This window comes from Pelodiscus sinensis, chromosome 6 (genome assembly GCF_049634645.1).
Source record: "Pelodiscus sinensis isolate JC-2024 chromosome 6, ASM4963464v1, whole genome shotgun sequence".
Lineage (NCBI taxonomy): Eukaryota > Metazoa > Chordata > Testudines > Trionychidae > Pelodiscus > Pelodiscus sinensis.
Window position 1 is genome coordinate 22,618,458 of NC_134716.1, and position 20,967 is coordinate 22,639,424.

General features: G+C 40.3%; 1 protein-coding gene across 9 annotated transcripts in view; it reads left to right on the forward strand.

The window, feature by feature from the left end:
- Positions 1–5,261: 5,261 nt before the first annotated feature.
- FREM1 (FRAS1 related extracellular matrix 1) overlaps positions 5,262–20,967 on the forward strand; it is a 109,461-nt gene continuing 93,755 nt past the window's right edge. For 7 of the 9 annotated variants that reach the window (XR_012904626.1, XR_001367860.3, XM_006117829.4 and 4 more), the window contains exons 1-2: positions 5,263–5,693; positions 20,377–20,883. Coding sequence is in view for 6 of the 9 variants with exons in the window: in XM_006117829.4 (XP_006117891.2) it covers positions 20,653–20,883 (231 nt within the window). In the remaining 3 variants the exon portion in view is untranslated. Of the gene's footprint in view, positions 5,694–20,376; positions 20,884–20,967 lie in introns of all 9 variants that reach the window. The other 2 variants (XR_012904627.1, XM_014570840.3) reach the window with 2 other exon arrangements.

The following is a 20,967-nucleotide window of genomic DNA, read 5'->3' on the forward strand; positions in this document are numbered from 1 at the left end:
TTACAAAACTGTTTTGGAAGTGATGTTCTCATTCAAAAGGAATTATTGGGGGCGGGGGGATGTTCTGCAGCCTCTGTATACAGGAGGTCAGACTACATCATCACAGCGGTCCCTTCTGGCCTTGGAATCTATGAATAACTAAGAAATCCCTTACTACTTTTGCATCCACCTGTGCTCTTTGCTCCTGCCTGCAGCACAACGTAACACGGTGCCCTTAGATCACCAGAGCATGCAACAATAAACTGGTCTCTTGAGCAGCCACCATGTTACTTGCATTAGATATAAAAGCAAGATGGTGACAAGCACCTGTGCACAATTCTCTGCATAGAAAAGTAGCAGAATTCTAGGTATTTCTATTCTTGAATTATATGAACATGCTGGTAGTTCACCCAGCTCTACAAAGTCCATAAGGAACAGTCTTCAATGAATGATTTATTTGACACATTTCGCCGCTTTTTCTGATTCTGTAAGTGAATTTCTCAGTCAGGCTTTGATATTATTTTGGGTGACAAGTTTATTTCATTCTTATTTTGGGTGACAAGTCTATTTCGTTCTGTTGATTACTCTCCAACTATCCACTTCAACTGCTTAGTATTCACCATTTGCACTGTGTAATTAGCCAGTGCATTTGCTCCCTAATTAGATGACTCCAGAAGATATGCACAGCTTTCAATGAGACAATATGAATCTTCCCATCATGATTTCTCATGTGAATGATGAACAATGAAAAAGTATTTGCTCACTGGAACAGGGGTGGCAGGTTTGTAGAAATTTTGGAATAATTTTTAAAGAACAAAGCTTCTTCTTCAGTAGACATTGTCAAATCATTTTGCATTTGGAGCTTTTGAAATCCGATAGTTTTTGCTCTTCTGTATTGAGGGTTTCAAATCACTTTGCAACTATAGTTCCCAGTCTGGCACGCAAGCATGTGAATAGCTTTGAGACATTGTATCTGTAACATTACTAACTGATTGGAGAATAGTGACCTTAGTGGGTCAAACTCTTCCCCTAATTATACTGGTGTGAATCCACTGAAGTCAATGATATTGTCATGGTGTGATGAGGGGAGATGATTGTGCCAATGAATTAGCACACCTAGAAGTGGGTAAACATCATTGTCCCTGTTTGATAGGGGAACTGAGACATGGAGAGGTTCTGAAATGCCCAAAAATCTTGCACAAAATTTTTTATAAGTGCTGGTGCTAGTACTCAGAACTCCTGACGTTATTGCTTAACTTAAAGACCTTCCTTTCTTGCATTGCATTGTGTTGGACAATATTTGGAAGTCCTATCCCCCATTACAAATGAAGTTCTCATTGAAATCATGCCTGCACATATTTTGGCCCAAATTCTCTACACAGCAATATTTCCCTCTACTGGTTTGAACCTTGCAATTTGGAGTTAAAAAATCAGCTTGCTAACATCTGATAATTAGCTGTTGTCAGTACCTGTATCATAGGTAACTTCCTCCATTCTCTAAGAATAAAAGCATACCTTGCTATCACTCTCATGGAAATGTGCCCTCGTTAAAACTCACTTTACGTCACAGTTACATGCTTTTCTTGTTTCAGACAACACAGTGAAGTCATGGTTCATGAATTAAGAGGTCAATTGTTTGTCACTGAAGCTGAAAATATGTCCCAGAGGTTAGGCACCTGAGAGAGCCTTTAAAATGTTGTTAGGTTTCTGTGACACTAGTCCTTTGAAATAATGTGTTTGGGTTTTTAAAAAATACTTATTAAGGAAGAAACCAGCACTTGCCTTGATCACCGTCATCTGGAACTCTAGCTTGGAATCTTTTACCACTGTATTTGAATGAAGTGGCACATATCAGTGATACTTTGTTGTTGTTAATTCAGAAGAAGTTAAACTCTTCTGCTACATAGTGTAAAGCTCAACAGGTTGCTGGATTAAAAGTCTCAGGGGGTAGTCATGTTAGTCTGCAACTAAAAAAACTTAAACAAAAAATGGTACATTAGCACCTTAGACACTAACAAAAATATATAGAGATAGCATCATGAGCTTTTGTGGACACAACCCACTTCTTCAGATGAATGGAGTAAGGGGTCCGGAGGTACAAATATAAAGCAGAAAAAGAGGGAAGAATAGGAGGGAAAAAAACTGTCAATTAAAGTGCCTGTGCTAAATGAGGCTAATAGAGTGGGCTGTATGTGTCTGATACTTAGCTTTTGATGTCATTTGGGTGCTGAATACAAGGGCCCATCCAAGATATGTCTTTGTTCAATCCTTGGGTGAATCTGTAAAATTTGCATATGAAGGCCAGTTCTGCAGACTCTCTCTAGTTGCTTCCTGAAATTACTTTGTGAGAGGATAGCCACTTTTAAGTCCATTAGTGAGTGCCTGGGCAAGTTAAAATGTTTCCCAACAGGTTTTTGTGTGTTACCATTTTGAATATCTGATTTGTGTCCATTAATCCTTTGTTGTAGAGGCTGTCCAATTTGGCCAACATGGCAGAGGAGCATTGCTGGCACTTGATGGCGTATATCCCATTAGTGAATGTGCAGTTGTATGAGCCTCTGATATGGTGATTTAGGTCCCGTGATGGTGTTGCTTGTGTAAATTTGTGGACAGAGTTGGCACTGGAGTTTATTGCAGAGTGGGTTTCTGGGTGAGTATGTTTGAGGTGTGATGTGTGGTTGCTGGAAATAATTTGTTTCAGGTTAGGGGATTGTCTGTAGGCAAGGATAGGCCTGTCCCCCAATGTGAGCAAGGGATTGTTTTCCAGGATAGGCTGGAGATTAAAGATGCACTTGGAGGAGTTTAAGTTGGGGGCTGTAGGCGATAACTAGTGGTGTTCTGTTATTTTGTTGTTTGGGCCTATCTTGAAGAAGCTAATGTGTGGGTACTTGTCTGGTTCTGTCAATCTGTTTTTTTTCCACTTCCCCGGGTGGGTTTTAAGAATGCCTGATAGAGATCCTGTAGGTGTTTGTGTCTGTCTGTGGGATTGGAGTAAATCCGGTTGTACCTTAGGGCCTGGCTGTAAACAATTGATCGGGAAATGTGTCCTGGATGGAAGCTAGAGGCATGTAGGTAAGTGTAACAGTATAAGGTGGTGGAAATGTGACCATCATTTAATTGTAGAGTCGTGTCAAGGAAGTGAATCTCTTGTGTGGATTGGTTCAGGCTAAGGTTGATGGTGGGGTAGAAGTTGTTAAAATCCCTGTGGAATTCTTAAAGGGTCTTCTTCCGGTGGGTCTATATGATGATGATGTCATTAATGTAGCATAAGTAGAGTAAGGTGCTAGGGGATAAGGACTGAGGAAACGTAGCTTATCCATAAAGATGTTGGCGTGTTGTGGGTCCACGTGGGTGCCTATAGCTGTGCCGCTGACTTGAAGACATAAAGTGTCCCCAAATTGGAAATAGTTGTGGGTGAGGACAAAGTCACAGAGTTCAGTCATCCGGTGTGCAGAGCGTCATCAGGGATAGTGTTCCTGGCAGCCAGTAATCCATCATCATGTGGAATGTTGGTGTAAAGAGCTTCTACATCCATGGTGGCCAGGATGGTGTTTTCAGGAAGATCACTGATGTTCCGTGGTTTCCTCAGGAAATCATTGGTGTCTTGAAGGTACCTAGGAGTGCTAGTAGCATAGGGTCTGAGGAGAGAATCAACATAACCAGATAATCCTGCTGTAAGTGTGCCAATGCCTGAGATGATTGGAAATCTGGGATTTCCAGGTTTGTTGGTGTTGGGTAGCAGATAGAAAACTCCTGGTCAGAGATTTGGGGAGGGGGGTGTTTGTATTGATTTGGGCCTGAGTTGTAGCAGGGAGTTTCATGAGTAGAGATTTAGGGGTTTTTTGGAATTCTTTAGTGGGATCAGAGGAGAGAAGCCTGTAGAATCTGGTGTTGGTGAGTTGTCTGGCAGCCTCCTGTTCATAATTTGTTCTGTCTATGGTGACTGCAGCACCCCCTTTGTCAGCCTCTTTGATTATAATGTTAGAATTGTTTCTGAGGCTGGGAATAGCATTGCATTCTTCATGGCTGAGGTTCTGAGCTTGATGATCCAGAAAACCAACTCTTATGTGGAAAGAGACCAAACTACCCTGCATACACGTTCATTACAATTGAAATTATTTTTACTCATCTTAGGAGTCTGGCTTCATATGGATAAAGAGGTGGGCCAGGGAAGACAAAATTCCCCAACCTATGTGGCAGACAGGACACGGTGCATCAGTGAAGCTGTTCCTATGGCTGGTACTCTCGTCCGGCCGTGATGCAGTAGCACATTCTTACCATATTTCCATGAAGGGAACTTGATCTGTCTGACACTAACTCTCATCAGAGTCCTGTCAGGTTTAAGAAATGCCTAGGCCTAATATTACAGGGCACTGTGTGACTTCATAGAAGCTTGTCAGAGCTGAGGGAACTACCCAGCAACTCGCCAGATCAGGCACTCTGCCAGCATATCCATTTTCTTGAGCTCCCCACTTAGTTTGGTCTTGCACCTCGGAAGTCAATGTGATTTTTTGCAGGTGGCTTCAGCAGGAGCTGGATCGATCTCTGTCTGTATTGTTGAATTTCATTGCTCAGGTGATGAGAAATGGCATCATTCAATGCAGTTAAGATTAGGCTTGGCTTCCGAAAGAGTGGGCTAGGGATCCTCAGCTAAATGAATCCTCTAGTCCTCTCCCACTTCCCACTCATTATGTTGTGGGGTGCAGGTATTGCACAGACTTAACATACCTTTGTGATGGCTGCAGAGCTGCTTTGATGCCACTTTCAGCCAAGGGGAAGGATCTTTCTTCTGCACAACTCTTTAGCACTGTGTCTCTCAACACCTTTCCAGATTGTCCCAGTGAGCCTATTCTCCTTCCATTTCCTGTAGTTTCATATGGGAGTGGGGGAATCTGAACTTGTTACTGCTCTTTATTATAATTTGAAAGAATATTTGCAACAAACATGCTTTAATTTTAATATTTGGACTGCAATAATATTTCCACTCTCAGCCAGTTGAAATATTTCAACTCGTGGAAAGGATCTATCCTGTAATCTAAACACATTGCCATCATAATGTACTTGATTTTGATTTTCTAGCCATCCTGACATGAGCTCAAGACCTGCCTGGTTATCCTTTTTTCTTATCTTTATTTGAATAAAGCCTTTTTCTTTCTTGTTTAGTAGTGGAGAAGGGGGTAGGTTGGAGACATTTCTAGGACCACCATTTACAATCAAACTTTAGCACTTAACTAAAACAAATACAAAATAGTCTAACAGAAGCGGAGGTTGGGGGAGGGAAATGAGCAGACAGGAGCTCAGTTCTTCATTCCAGCAGACTCAACAAGCAGCAGAAGGGAAAGATCTGGGGCTTATTGCCAGAGAAACATTTCTTAGTGTAAACATTTGAAGGCATCTTTAGAATGCCCTTATCATAGGGAGCCCGGAAGCTTTTGTACTCTGGAAGTTTTCAACTCATCACCAGCTTGGCAGGCAACTATGGCAAAAAGACTTTTTATTGTGGATTTTTAGTACACAGAAAACTAAAACCTAGCTGACCAGAAAGACTGGAATTTCAGCTCTCTCTCTCGCCCCCTCATTGGATTTTTTTTTCTCTCTCTCTCTTTCTGCAAGCTCCTTAACTCAGAGATTACTTGGGTCAGTGACTGACTTTCATTATCCCTCTTGTACCAGTATACTCTTGTCTCCAAGCTCCTGAAGGAATATTGCTACCTGTAAGTATTGTCTCTGTGTCCTTCCTCTCCTATTGAATATATTGTATCAATTGAATGAATTTAGAATTTAGTTGTAGAATTTAATGTTTTTACTTAATGTTACAACAAGGCATACAGGCAATATTTACAGTATTCGGTATGAAAGCTACATCCCAATTTAAGATGCAAAAGAGGCACTAAATATTGGACTTACCAGTACCTTTAGATTAGAAGTGAAAGATTCCAAGTGTCATATTATCTTTAAATGATTTTTAACTAATTGATATGTATTTTTAAACTTTCTTTATTCTACCATCAGCACACTAACAAAGGTTTATACTTTTATATTTTGTTACTTCTACCTTAAACTAAAGGGTCTGGCTATATTTTTTAGCAAAGTTTCTTTGAATGTGTTTTTTTTTAGTGAAACACACTAAAAGAGAGAAATGTGGTACCAAAACTTGAATGTGCTTTTAATATTAATAAAAAGGCAAAGTAAAGCCCTTCAGATAGATATATTTACTTTAGCTGGGAGACTCTGAGTTTTTAAAGCATATTTTACAGATATATTTTACCTTGCAGTAGAAATTTTGAGTTAAGTTTTGTTTGCTGTCTTCTCTTGACCTGAATTCTACAGATGTCATTTGTAATATATTTTAAAGAAATGCTTCACTTTTCTCTTCCTACATTGATAAAAAACTAATTCCAAAATTCAGCTTTCTGGTTGTGTCTTGTTTAACTTTTCTCCTCAACATTACACAGAACATTAATAAGCCATGCTGCTGCTGATAATTATAATTATAAACTTTTTGGAATTTATGATCTGGGAAATTCTATTAACTGAGTCAATTAACTGATTCAATGCTACTGGATTGGTACAATGAGCAAAATTCATCTCCAATGCTAATCATGTACAGTACCCAGTATGTGCATATGAAGCACTGGAACTTGACTGTGATCTGCTGCAGCTGTGCTTCAGTAATATAAGAGCTCATGTCTTAAGTCACTTGTCCTCTGTCTTCCATTATGAACCTTCCCTATCATTTTTAAAGGTTTTCACCTAGTACTTAAACACAGAATTAGAGCTTCTGCTCTGAATTCTTCTTCTAATTTGAAGTAAAACCTTGCTTTGATGCTAATTTAGTGTTCTGTGATATGAAAAAGTCACTGTATGAAAAAGTTGGTGGGAGCATGATCTTTCGAGTTTATTTTTCCATGTGGACATTGTAATGCTGTTTAATTGCTCCCCTCCCCTGCCTATGCAAAAACAGTGACCCCTCTCTTAAGGAGAAAATGTAATACAAGTAGCTTAGAAACCAATTACTTTCTTTCAGGGGATGAATTTCTGCCCGGATAAGGGAGATACTCTTTATATTTTAGGAACTTTCCCAGAAAATGAATTTCCCACACTATTATGCCCATTAGCTATGTTTAGTGTATGGAATGACTATATACTGATGATATACAGAGTTGTGGAGACTTGGTTTGGATTCTAATCCTATATCTGAGACTTTTTCTACTGAGAGGATTTGTGCTCTATGCAGAAATAGACAAGTAATACAGCAAAAACAGGTCCATAGATACATTCATTTAAAAATAAATTAATGCCTCAGTTATGTTGTATTCAGTTTCTGCAAGAATTCAAGTGATCCAGGTTAATAGCAACCATGTTCACGGCAAGTGAATTTCAGCATTCACACCAGAAGTGAGCTCATCCAGTGAAGGAAAAGAAACGTGATCTGACCAATCACATCTGAGCAACACATTTAAAATGGTCATTTAAAATAGTTATGATCAAATGGTCAGTATTAGTTGAATGATGAATAAAACTAGAGGAAATAGTTCTCTGCTTCTAGATAGACTGTGGGCAGAAAGAAAAGATATTGTCCACTGGGAATTATTCACTTTGCTCTATTTAGCATGATTACAAATGATTCTGCAATGGTCTCATTTTGCACAAGGATAACCTTCTCTCATACATATAGCTGTCTGTGGAACCAGTTATTGTACCTAGGTGGTCAGTGCAGATGGCAGCAGCTCCTTCACAATTTGCCACATGAGATACTAAGGAAGATTCATTTGCCTTTTATGCAATTAGGTGAAAAACTTGACTAGGCTGAATCAAATGTTTTATTTTGTCTATAGCTGCCATTATTGTGATGGCTGTAAGCAGCATTTCAAAGGCTCTAAAAGCCAGCTGTGAAGATAAACTGTAGGTATTTTTCCATCTTATTATATATAAAATATTGATACATTGCTAAGGAGTGATGTGTTACACTTTTCATTCCTAAATTACCACATTTACAAGCCTGAATTAACTCTTATGAGAGAGACTATACATGTTAAAAATAATGCACTCACCTTTGTAGGTTAATCAGCAATTGCAATTATTAATAGCAATACCATGCATGTATACAGCATCTTTCATTCAAGAACCTCAGATTGCTTACAAAGAAATGTGTTATTCCTACTCCACTGGTGGGGAAAATTAAGCACAGAACAGTTCAGTTACTTGCTTGAAGATCACACACTAAGGCTGTGTCCAGACTCAGGGGTTTTTTCGAAAAAAGTAGCCTTTTTTCGAAAAAACTTCACCTGCGTCTAGACTGCAGCCGCGTTCTTTCTAAATTAAATCGAAAGAATGCGGCTTTTCTTTCGACGGTGGTAAACCTAATTCCACGAGGAAGAACGCCTTCTTTCGAAAGTGCTCTTTTGAAAGAAGGCGTTCTTGAAAGCAAACAGGCTTTTTAGAAAAAGAGCATCCAGACTCACTGGGTGCTTTCTTTCGAAAAAGCGGCTTGCTTTTTCGAAAGTTCCACGTGCAGTCTAGATGCTCTCTTTCGAAAGAGGCTCTTTCGAAAGAGGCTTGCAGTCTAGACATAGCCTAAGTCAGTATGAAAGTCCAGAACAGAGCCCAAGTTTCCTCACTTCCTGCTCAAACCACTAGATGACACTGCCTCCCTCTCTTTATGGGATACTCGCTGATGTTAAATTCAAGCATTCAAAAGCTGATCTTTTTTAGAAGGTTTGAAAATTCTCAGTTAAAATTTTCCTCCAACTACTGCCTCCCCGGCTACTTCTCATATGTAGTGATAGGAAGTTCCCTACAACTTCAATTTTAAATGACCTGTCTGCTGTCTGTCTATTATATTGCACTCTTGGGGGGATGAGGGCCACCCATTTATGCACACTCTCACTCTCCAATGTTGCATTTCCCTTTAGGAGACATTTGGTAGCTCACCTTCCTGCTTTTGTGCATCAAGACATGGTAATGCTGTAAATGGTATTCCAGGCCCCTCAATTTATAAAGCAAAACACATAGCCTGATTGCAAAAAACCCAGAGTGCCTGGTATCCCTCCCTCTTCATATTAATTGCCAGTTTTACACAAAAGAAGAGGGGGACCATACATGCTTCAGGATTTCATAACTCTTTTAGTATGTTGCAAGGAAATTTCAGTGTATTCTTTAGTTTTAAAACATGGATACCAGCAAAACCACTGGAGAGGATACTCGATTTTATCATCAAAAGTGAAGTATGGCGTACTGCCTGATAATGCAACATAGAATAAGGTAAAGCGAAAACTCATTTACCTCTTACCAGAGGTAAACAGTAAAATAGCTGGTTATGGAATAGTTGGGGAAATGTTTTAACTGGTAATGTTCAAACTTTCCAAAAAGTTTGATGTGTGATTGACTGAATTCCTCTGTTCTCAAATAGAAGCATAATGTTCAGGGCTCGTGCTCCTATTTGAGGACAGAGGAATTCAGTCAGTGCATAATTCCACAGGGCTCAAAAAAGAGGGAGGGAGGATAACATGGCAAGTAATATTTTACCAGTGACATAAATTCTACCATAAGCTGGAATGTGTAGTTTCCTTCAGACAGCTATCAAGACGATACAGCTATTTATTTGTGCATGGTATTTGTGGTAAGGGACCTATAATTCCTAATAAAAAATATATAATTGTTTAACGGTGTAGGTTACATTCAGCGCAAGGGCTGCCCTCTGCTCTAGGGGAGGAGTCTGCCGGCAGCAAAGCCTCCTCCCTACGCTCTATACTGAAGAGCCTGCAGCGCGGGTAAGCATGTAACCACTGAGAATTCTCAGCGGTTACACGGTTATCTTATGACACGATTTTTAACATCCCTAGAAGAGACCCAGTAACATAGATTCAATTTTACCTTCTCAGCTTCTTATGGGTCAGTTGTTTTCTTCTGGGGATAAATGAGAAGAGTCTAGAAGCCTCCTAGGGAATTTTTTTATGTGGAAAATATTTACAATATTAATGCAGTTCAACCCAACAACTAATTTCCAGCTGAAGAGACTGAAATGCATTAAGAACTGATTTTAATTGTTGGTCTCTCTAATTGCAGAATATGAAATGTCCCTTTTAAACAATGCAGTCTCTAGATCTAAGTTTTATAACTCTCAGTATGAACAAATAAATATACCACTTTAAAGAGAAACAATGCGCTAAAAGGAACTGCGTGGAAGACAATGTTTTAAGGAGAGACAGCAATGGACAGCACATGTTGGTTAGTCTCAGTCAGAAACTATGAGCTATTTAACCACAATGCCTTTTCAACAATGCACTGTTAACTGTACTGGGGTACTGTGTGGTTTTTGAAGAGGTCTGCGTTATTGAAATAAAGTTTAAAGGATCCTGTTCCTGATGGAGGAGAGGGGCTCACAAGACCTTTTTAGGACTTGTCTGCACCTGGAGAAGCCTAGAACACCTGGTATGGAGTATGTATTGTTAAATAGCTATTCCATGTTAGAACTCTGTGTGGACACAGTGATGACACTTAAAAATGTTCCAGTTGTTTTAGAAAAACAATATTTGTAATTGGATGTCTTCAGTAATTGCTAGGATAAGGAAATTCCATGAACAATGAAGCAACCTTATAGGTGTTTGTCTCAGGAAAAATGGCAAGGCCCAGAACCCAGCTATTCTGGAAAACACATTGGGTGCGTCTAGACTGGCAAGATTTTGAGCAAAAGCTTTGCGCAAAAACTTGCCAGCTGTCTACACTGGCCACTTGAATTTGCATAAGAGCACTGACATTCTAATATAAGAATTCGGTGCTTCTTGTGCAAATACTTTGACTCTTCCGCTCAGGGATAAGCCCTCTTGCTCAAGAATACTTGTGCAAGAGGGCCAGTGTAGACAGGCATCTTAATTTTTTGCACAAGAAAGCCTGATGGCTAAAATGGCCATCGGAGCTTTCTTGCGCAAAAGTGCATCTATACTGGGCACGGATGCTTTTGCGCAAAAGCATCCATGCAAATCTAGACACTCTTTTGCAGAAATACTTTTAACGGAAAAACGTTTCTGTTAAATGTATTTCCGCAAAATCATGCCAGTCTAGACCCAGCCATTCAGTTTCATCCTCAAATACTGTAGGTTTGTCTAAGCGCAGCAATGTTTTTCCCCGGGGACATGGGCATGCATGGCATTGTGTCAGGATGTGATATGAAGTAAACTGAGTATTTCAGTAAACATAAAACAGGTTAAGTGTGGATGAAACATAGGGGATCATTGGCATTTTTGGCATTGGCTGCCTGTTGTATAACCCAATGTTCCACTGATGATACCTGATGTTACAGGAATTAAAAGGAAAATCTGTTTGTTTGTAGTCAGTCTCATAAACACCAAGAACACAAGAAGTGACAGGAGTGACAGCCCACTTCTTCCGGAGTTTTGAGTCAGCTGAAGAAGTGGGCTGTGCTCATGATACCATCTACATGTTTTGTTCATCTATAAAGTGGTACCAGACCATTTGTTATTTTTAAGTTTATCCTGTACAGACTAACTCAGCTACCCCCTGAAGCTTCTATATATACAATGTTCACTCTTATTTCAAGATAAGCTGCAATACAAAAAGGGCAGGTCCTTTCTATGTCTAGGTTCTTTGATGTAGATCAGAGTGGAAGTGGAGGGATATGCCAGGAAGACCTGGATACATCTGAAATAATTTTCTGTCTGAGGGCTGTTTTCCCTGTTTGAGAGAGAAGATTGCTGTGAAAGAATGATTAAAGCATCATGCACTGAAATAGCTAAAATCAAAGGACAATAACTTTTTCAAGTAACAAACAAAAGTTACTTACATAGATAAGGGCTATTTGAAAAAGAAAAAAGGGGGTATTGTTCTCTAGCATCACAAAATTCAATAAAAAAACTATGCTAAGTATCTGGTTTCTGTATGGCCTGTAATCTGTGTTTGTGGTGAATGGGACTAGTACATTTAACAACAACTTGCCAGAATTGTGCTTGTGGTAATTGCATGTGACAGCTACATAATTTAACAGCTCAGAGTCCCTGCCTTTGCCCCTGGCAAAGTTTCAACTAGAGTAATAATCTGTTTCTTTCCTAAAGCACTGTAGGACTGATTTTGTTCTTTAATTCTCTTTTTTTCTAGTGTGTATTTTTTCTACCTCACATTATTTTTTCTTAATATTGTTCATTACAAAAAAACCTCCCAAACCTACTTTTACCCCATACTAGCCACACAACACACTCCTTACCCCCCCCCCCTTTAAAAAAATACAATTGCTAAGTGAAAACTTCCAGGCATCCAGAGATTTTGTCATGCACAGTGCAACTCTCATGGCCTGATCCAACTCCCTCTGAAGTCAAGGAAAAACTCCCACTGATGTCAGACCCCAGCAATTAAAGGTCTTTTACAGAGTATTCTGTACTCTAATTAATTGGAAGCCATTGAGCCTATTTCTGATTTTACTTATGGTGGTTTTACACCAGTATAAGGCCAATGAAGTCAATGGAGTTAGTCCTGATTTGTATCAGATTAACCATGATTACAATTAGGCACAGAATACACAAAGATAAGTAAGCGCATGAAGGAATATTTCCTAGATTCTTTTAAGGTGCACATTGGTTATTTAAAGACCATCTTAAATCCTGCCATTTGATTGTGCAAAGGGATTTAAGACATTATTGGGGCAGATCCTCCCCCAAGGACAGGTGCTCAGCTCTTACAGACTTCAGTGAGAGTTGCACAAGTATATCGGAGGACACAATTGAGCCTTATAAAGTTTCCATAGCGTTCAAGTTTGTAAGGAAGTGATATTTCACTACACTTTTCTAGTGCTTGGAATGTGTATTTCTAGCCAAGTAACACCTGGTAGCATTTAAGAATGGCACATTTTTTTAAAGGAACACATTGTTTCAAAATAATGTTTGGGCTGAGGATGATTTGCAACAAGACATCCTGCTTTGAGATGATTTTGTCCACTGATTGCTTGAATGACTTGCAATAGTAATTCCAGATTTAAAATTGACCATACTCTGAATGGCGGATGTTAATCTCAAGGCTCTCACTCGAATATTTTTCATTTTTGTGCTTCTCTATAAGGGAAAGGATTCCTTATATCCTTCCATTTTCAGCCATCATGTAAGTGACTGAAAAAAACCAAGGCTCCCATTCTTAACAACTTAGAGACAGCATGGTCATGGACAAGGGAGATGATGGCGGGAGCCTATGGAGGGAATGTGTATATGTGCACTGATGTAAGAGTAGTGCTTGCAGGCACAAGTGGTTAAAACTGGTCCCTAACAGACAGTGACAAAAGGGCAACAGATCCATCTTCAAGCATTTCAAAGAGAAGACACCTCCCCTAGGGTATGTGTAGGGGAGTAGGGGTGGGGAGGGGCTGACTCTGCACCCCTGCAAGGGATGCGGCCTCAGGGAGAAGGGGTGGGGCTGATGTCAGCCAGCCCTCCGGGTTCCTGGGCCATAGCGTGCCCTCATCCCACAAAGCCACTTGCAGCACTTGGTGTGTCACTCCAGCACTCTGGTGGCAATTCAGAGAAGGAGAAGGAGGGCTAATCAGATTTGAGCAATATTTGCCCATTCCCCCTGGAAAATGAGAGAATGTCTTGACTTTTTTATGGAAGGGGGCAGAGTATGTGGAGGGTTAAAGTGTGGGATGCTCGGGCCCACTGATGGGGGCAAAGGGGGCAGCAAGAGCCTCCCACCCCTTCAACCTCCACACACTCTGCCTCCCCCATGCATAAAAATGTCAAGACATTCACTCATTTTCCGGGGGAATGGGCAAATACTGCTCCAATCTGTTTAGCCCGCCTCCTGCATGTGCACACCTTACTAATTGACACAGGGCAATTAATTTTGCAGAAAGACAGATAAGAGCGGCCTGCTGGGTCAGTCCAAAAGTCCATCTAAGTCATTATCCTGTCTTCTGAGAGTTGCCAATGCCAGGAGCATCAGAGGGAATGAACAGAGCAGGCAATCCTCAAGTGAGCCGTCCACTGTCACCAGTGCACTGCAGCACAGTTTCACAGGTGATTAATTAGGCCCACCCAGTTAGTGAGCTCCCTGCAGGGAGCCCTGAGCTTCTGACTGGGGGAGTCTGATTAATCACCTGTGAAGCTCTGCTGCCCTGCAGCTTAGAGGGAACACTGACTGTCACCCATCTCCATCTGACAAACGTACTTGTGCCGTTGCCCTGCGTTTATGGGACAACGTCCAGGGGCACAGAAACTAGATTGGCTCATTCTTACACTGATTCAAGAAAGGCAAGTAAGTCTGACATGGGTTGTGGCCCAGGCTCTGAAAATGCTTCTTATGTGGCGCAAGATTGGGCCCTCTACTTCTGCAGGCTCACTGGGCGCACAATGCCATTTTGTTCCCAAACAATATCTATGTTTATCTCGTTCTCCTGTTGTCCACGCTCCAATTCCATCATGTCTTGCAAAATCAATAGTGTCGGGTTCTGTTAATACTTCAGGGGACACCTCTATCAGTTCATCCCTGCGCCAGATTGCATCTTGTCTGTGGATTGAAATAATTATTTTCTGTGTGAAACAATGACCCTGTTCGGTGTTAGGAAGCACCAAGCTACCGGAGATGCCTTCCGTTGGGACAGATGTAAGCCTGTGGGTCTGTTCCCTTGCAATCATGGACAAAGTGCTACAGAATAATTAATGTCCCAGTCAAAGCCTAAAATCAGTAGCAAAATACAGGACAATGTAGCACTTTAAAGACTAACAAGATGGTTTATTAGATGATGAGCTTTCGTGGGCCAGACCCACTTCCTCAGATCAAATAGTGGAAGAAAATAGTCACAACCATATATACCAAAGGATACAATTAAAAAAATGAACACATATGAAAAGGACAAATCACATTTCAGAACAGGAAGGGGATGCGGGGGGGGGGGGGGGGAAGGAAGGTAAGTGTCTGTGAATTGATGATATTAGAGGTGGGGAGAGTGGGATGTCTGTGAGCTAATGGAATTAGAGGTGATAATTGGGGAAGCTATCTTGGTAATGGGTAAGATAGTTTGAGCATTTGTTCATTCCTTCCCGGAGAGTGTCGAATTTTAACATGAATGACAGTTCAGAGGATTCTCTTTCAAGTGCAGATGTAAAAGGTCTTTGTAGCAGAATGCAGGTGGTTAAGTCACTGAGAGTGTCCTTTCTGGTTAAAATGGCAAGAAACTGTTTTTTCTTTGTGATCTTGTCTGATATCTGTTTTGTGGGCATTAATCCTTTGGCGAAGTGTCTGAGATGTTTGTCCAATGTTCATAGCAGACGGACACTTTCGGCACATAATAGCATAAATTATATTTCTGGATGCGCAGGAATATGTGTTCTTGATCTTATAACTCACTTGGTAGGAGCTACTCTTCCTACCTCAATACCCGCTGTGTTTTTAAGAAATCAGAAGCTTATCTGTAAGTGGACAAAGGGTTAGAAGGTGAAAGCAGTCCCGATTCTGTACAAATGCCTCATTAATTCGGCACTGGCTTGCATAAATGACAACGTTATGCTCCTAATGCACAGTCTTCTGTCTTTTTGTAGTCAATACACAGCTTTACATGTGGTAGTGTGACAGCACTGTGAATGGTCAAAAGGGAGGTAGGAAAGGCCATGCTCGAGCTGGAATTGTCTCTTCACCTTCCTCTGCAGACTTCTATCTTCCAATCTAGAAGTTTCTCCTCAAAACTGAAGCCAGGGACTTATCTCAGTTCCTTCTTCCAGCGTCCTCGAGCAAGAAGAGGATATGGAAAATAGAGACGATCCCTAAGGGTATGTCTACACTACCCGGCTAGTTCGAACTAGTGGGGTAATGTAGGCATACCGCACTTGCAAATGAAGCCCGGGATTTGAATTTCCCGGGCTTCATTTGCATAAGACGGGCGCCGCCATTTTTAAATCCTGGCTATTTCGAACCCCGTGCTGCGCGGCTACATGCGGCACAGAGTAGCTAGTTCAGATTAGGCTTCCTAATCCGAACTAGCTATGCTCCTCATTCCACAAGGAGTACAGCTAGTTCGGATTAGAAGCCTAATCTGAACTAGCTACTCCGTGCCACGTGTAGCCGCGCGGCACGGGGTTCGAAATAGCCGGGATTTAAAAATGGCGGCGCCCGGTTTATGCAAATGAAGCCTGGGAAATTCAAATCCCGGGCTTCATTTGCAAGTGCGGTATGCCTACATTACCCCGCTAGTTCGAACTAGCGGGGTAGTGTAGACATATCCTAACAGTGGCCACTATAGTCTCCATTAGGCTTTAAATGCTATTTATAGGTTGGGATGTGATGCCATTCTATGGATACTAGGATTACAGCTGATATAGTCTAATAATCCTGGCATGGCAAAATGCATGCCAAACTTCTATAACAGGTATCCAGACTTCTTCTTAGTTACATTCATTATCTATCTCTGTAGTGCAATTAAATGCCTCATACTGCTGCCCTTTACTCAGTGATATCCAATGTAGGAATAGGCGAGTTATCCCATTAAGGATTTATATGGCTGGGCTCCTGGGCTGTAGTTTCTTATCTGTGGGGATGTTGTCTCCTTATATTGTACCATAAAGCACCATGTACTGTAGAAACCATTCTGATTAGTTACTAAATTAAAATCCAAAGAAATGTTGAGGTGGATTATTAGCTGCTTAAATAAACTGCAAGTATATTTGGGGGAGGGGGATTAGGGTTCTTTTAGAACACTTTACAAATGTACATAGCTAAGAATGGAGAGAATATATTTCTGTTCATTTCCTGAATAGTTGCCCTTATTATGGTTATTTATTTTGGTCCTGGATTGCCCTTGTTTGCATGTGTTAGGAATTGCTGATTTGGAAACACCACTTATAGAAACGACAAATCTGGGAACTGGTTACCCGTGGTTAAATAACATTTTATATGGACTTTTTTCTTGAAGAGAAAACAAAATGTATTTAAAACATTATAAACAGGTCAGGAACTTGAGTGTGAATCAAAGTTCTCTGCCCTTCTTGGGCAAATGAAACTGTTGTCTAATGATGCAATATATGAAGAAAAGGAAGACACTGGATTGTTTTGCACTTATTGGGACCTATGACTTGAAAAAAGGCAGAGGTACTATATACCAAGTCATTTTCAGTGCAATATACAAAAGCTTGACCTTGTCATTCTTAATATACTGCACTGTTGAATTGCAGACTATTTAAAGTACTATTCAACAACATTAAGCAATTTGGGGTACATCTAGATTGCAGGGTTTTTTTGGGTATATCCTGAAAAAACTCTGTCACATGCAGGGAACGCATTTGCTCTTCTGCTTTTTTTTTGCGGAAGCACAGACATGCTCCTTCAGAAGCCCTGTGTTCCTCGTCCCACGAGGAAGAAGGCATCTTCTGAAAGAGGTTTTTTTTCATGAAATTTGACCCAGTGTAGACAGGCCAAATTTCAGAAAAGCCTCTTCTGGAGAAAAAAAAAAGTGGAAAAAGGTGTAGTCTAGATGTTGTGACGGTCTCTACGTGGCTCAGCAAATTACTCACCTTCTTGAAGTCAATTCCAGACCAACTGTAAATTAGTACAATTCTAGGGAAGTACACCATGTCTGAATCTGATGTGGTAACACTGTTTAAAATCCAAACCGATGCCTGCATACTTTATAAATTTATGCTGTAACAGATCTGTGCCACCTAAGTTTTTACATTTCTCATATGTCAGATACCACTGTAATTTGGAACTTCACATCAGTAGAAGGTGTTGGATGATAGGATCTGCCTAGTGTGAAAGCACAGAACTCCACCTTTTGAACCAGAAAAGTATCTCTATGAATTGCTAGCTATATAGGGCCTATGACATGCAGCTGAGCAGTCTGATTCTATCCAGTTAAGGACAGCACACATTAACTAATTACTGACAATTTATTTACTGCACCATTGATTGGAGCTCAGCAAGCAAATACTGCAGAGCATGCTGGATGCAATATTTCAAGTATAGTAGGAGGCAGTCATTGGGTGTTATCATGTGTCTCACGGTTACTTGGGGAGATGGTCCTACATCATATTGTGGTGATGAGACATAGCGGAGAAGAAATATGTTTGAAATGTGTTTCTGCTCCCAGTCAGGTCAATAGCCAGATACATGTTTGAATAAAAACCTCTTATCTTTGTATGGGACAGTGGTATAGGGAGGTGGATGAGGCATATTTTTGGTGCTCCCCACCCACATTCCTATTCAGATTTGACTAGGCTGGGAAGTTGTGGGGTTGCAATACAAAATGGGGCAGGTAAAGAAGGCCCTGATGCTTTACCTTACCATTAACACATTTCAAAAAATAAATGGAATCTTGCATAAAAATGGATTTCCTAGTGATCATCTGTCTTTCTCAGGCTTTGTCTAGACTGCAAGGTTCAATTTGGAAAAAGAAATGTAATTCGTGGTATGCAAATTGTGTATCTTTTTCCGCTTTACTGTCGAAACAGGCTTTTCTGAAATTTGGCACGTCTACACGGCACCAAATTTCAGAAAAAACTACTCTTTCAACACATCCCTTATACCTCATAGAATGAGGTTTATAGGGATGGTGAAAGAGCGCATCCGCTTTTTCAAAAAAAAATTTCGGAAAAGTGGACACCTTCTTTGAACACGGCATTGCTTTTCCGGGCTACCTCTGGTAACCCGGAAAAACAATGCAATCTAGACGTAGTTCTAGAGAGTAGAAGTGTCTACTGTTGGTATCATTTGTCCGGGGGTTTTATGGAGGTGACTATTGATTTATTTAAGTTAGCTTTTCAGAATGGAAAACTTCTTTAAGGTAGAAGCAGATCTCCTATCTGACCTAGAGAGTTTTGAGGAGAGGAGAAGTGTATTAGCAGGTTGTTAGCCAGGAGTCAAAGCTTATGTTCCATGGCTGTCACTTTTAGCTTTTTCCAGAAATGAAGAAGATCAAAGGGCAATGGCTAGAGTTTCAGTGGCCAAGTTCTGTCATAGTTGGAGTTTGCTGAAATTGACCACAACTGGTAAATTCTAGGGTTGCAAATATATGCTAAAACAAACAAAGAAAACCCAACCATGCTATGAAACAATCAGGTATCTTTTCTGAGTTGAGGTTTAAAGGGTTCAATTATGTAATCAGGAGCCTAATATCAAGGATGTGAGCAGTTCCATTGAAGTCACATGGCTTAAAGCTAGGCATATGCTTAAATACCCTGCTGAATCAGGATCAAAGTGAGTGATCAGCCTTATGCAAAACCATAGTGATTAGTATGTACAATTGTAGGGAGCAGTGGGGCCAGTATACCAGGAAAAACCTTAGCAGGAGCTGAACTGTTACCTTTAAGGAAGGAAATGAGACAATGAGAGGTATGTAGTTCTAGATTTTTATCATTTTGGGGGAAAAACAACTGGTGGCAGCACAACTGTGATTAGTTTGGACATTGTATATAAATAGAGGGTGAAGGTATTCGAAAATTTCTCATAGAAACTTAAGGAGTGTCTATAAGGGCCTGTAGTTTTACCATCATGGAGATATTTAAGAGGTTATCAGATTTTATTAGAATAATGTAATTCTCTAAATGTTATGAAACGTCTTTAATTTGTCTGGGAAATTTTAATGTTTGATTCTGGGTGTGAAGGAGATGCGGGTCAACTAAGCCCCTAGCTAGATAAATGGACTGTGACATTAGAAAGACTGTTATTACTCAGAATTCAGCTGATTTTTAACAAGGTTCTTCATTCAAAGAACCCCAAGCAAAGTAAATTTACTGATACTCTGTTTATCCACCTCAGAAGGATGAAGGTTAACTCTAACTAAGCTCTTTAAGAGCCATCAGACAGTTTTTATTTCCTTGCTGCAGCTCCTCTTGGCTGGAAATGGCAAACTGCAGCCAATGGGAGATGAGGCTCTGTGCCTATGGACGTTTGGATAAACAAAGCATCTTGTGGCCCACCAATGGGTTACCCAGGCGAGTGTGCAACCCAACTTTGAAAATCCTTATAGTAGTAGATTTAACAAATAGAAGGTAGCTCCAATACCCTCCATGCAGATATACTGAATCTAGGAAACTATTTCTATCTCCATTTGTAACCTACTTAGCTATTGTCTTAACACACTACTCAGAACAGAATCCAGTTCAGACTCTCATTGTGGCTCTGCAATGCTAACAAGAGTAAAAAGTAGTTGGATGTAGGATTCTATACACACTCAAGATTCAATGTATGTATATGTACAAGTTTGCAGAAACAACTCAGAATTCATAGACGTGAATTGAGTGAGATGGTGCCATTTCTAAATAGTCCATTTTTTGACCATGACTACACTTAATATTGCCTAGAGTCAATTTATTTTATTGTTTGACATGAACTACAGTTGTAGAACTTATAAGAGATCTCTTTGTCTACCTGTTTCATACCACATTTTCCCTCTAATTTTTTTTTTTGCAGGATTAGCAGACATATAAAGCACCCTGAAAGCGCATACATCATTTTTGTCACAATTGGTCAACGAATTTTATTAAAGCCCAAGAACACTCTGAAAGGTGCCCTTGTCCAAATTTCAATCACACGGGCATATCTTAATAGAAAATATATAGTACGTTATTGCCTGCGACTAAAGCTGTTTCCCTTAATTATATGGTGAAGTTCTACGGTAGAACGAAGAGACAATCTCTTTTGTTTGGGACGTTTACTAGTTGAAGGCAACTGGATTTCCCTAAAAATATGAAGCCCTTTGAGATTACCTGTTTATTTCCACTGCTCGCTGTTATCCTGAGATGCATCTGCTCCTCCTTTGTCAGCGTCAATCTTGGGGTGAAAGTGATGAAGGGCCAGTCTGTCTTCCTGTCAGAAGATGACCTGCAATTTTCCATCCCGAGAGAGAAAGATGCTTGCAAAGTGGAAGTTGTGATTAATGAGCCAATAACACAGAGGGTTGGGAAACTAACTCCACAGGTATGTAGGGTCAGAATTTTACTTCAGTGTTGTTTCTTTAGTTGTGTGTGTCTTACAAGATGTGAAATAGTTTTATTGTAAAGA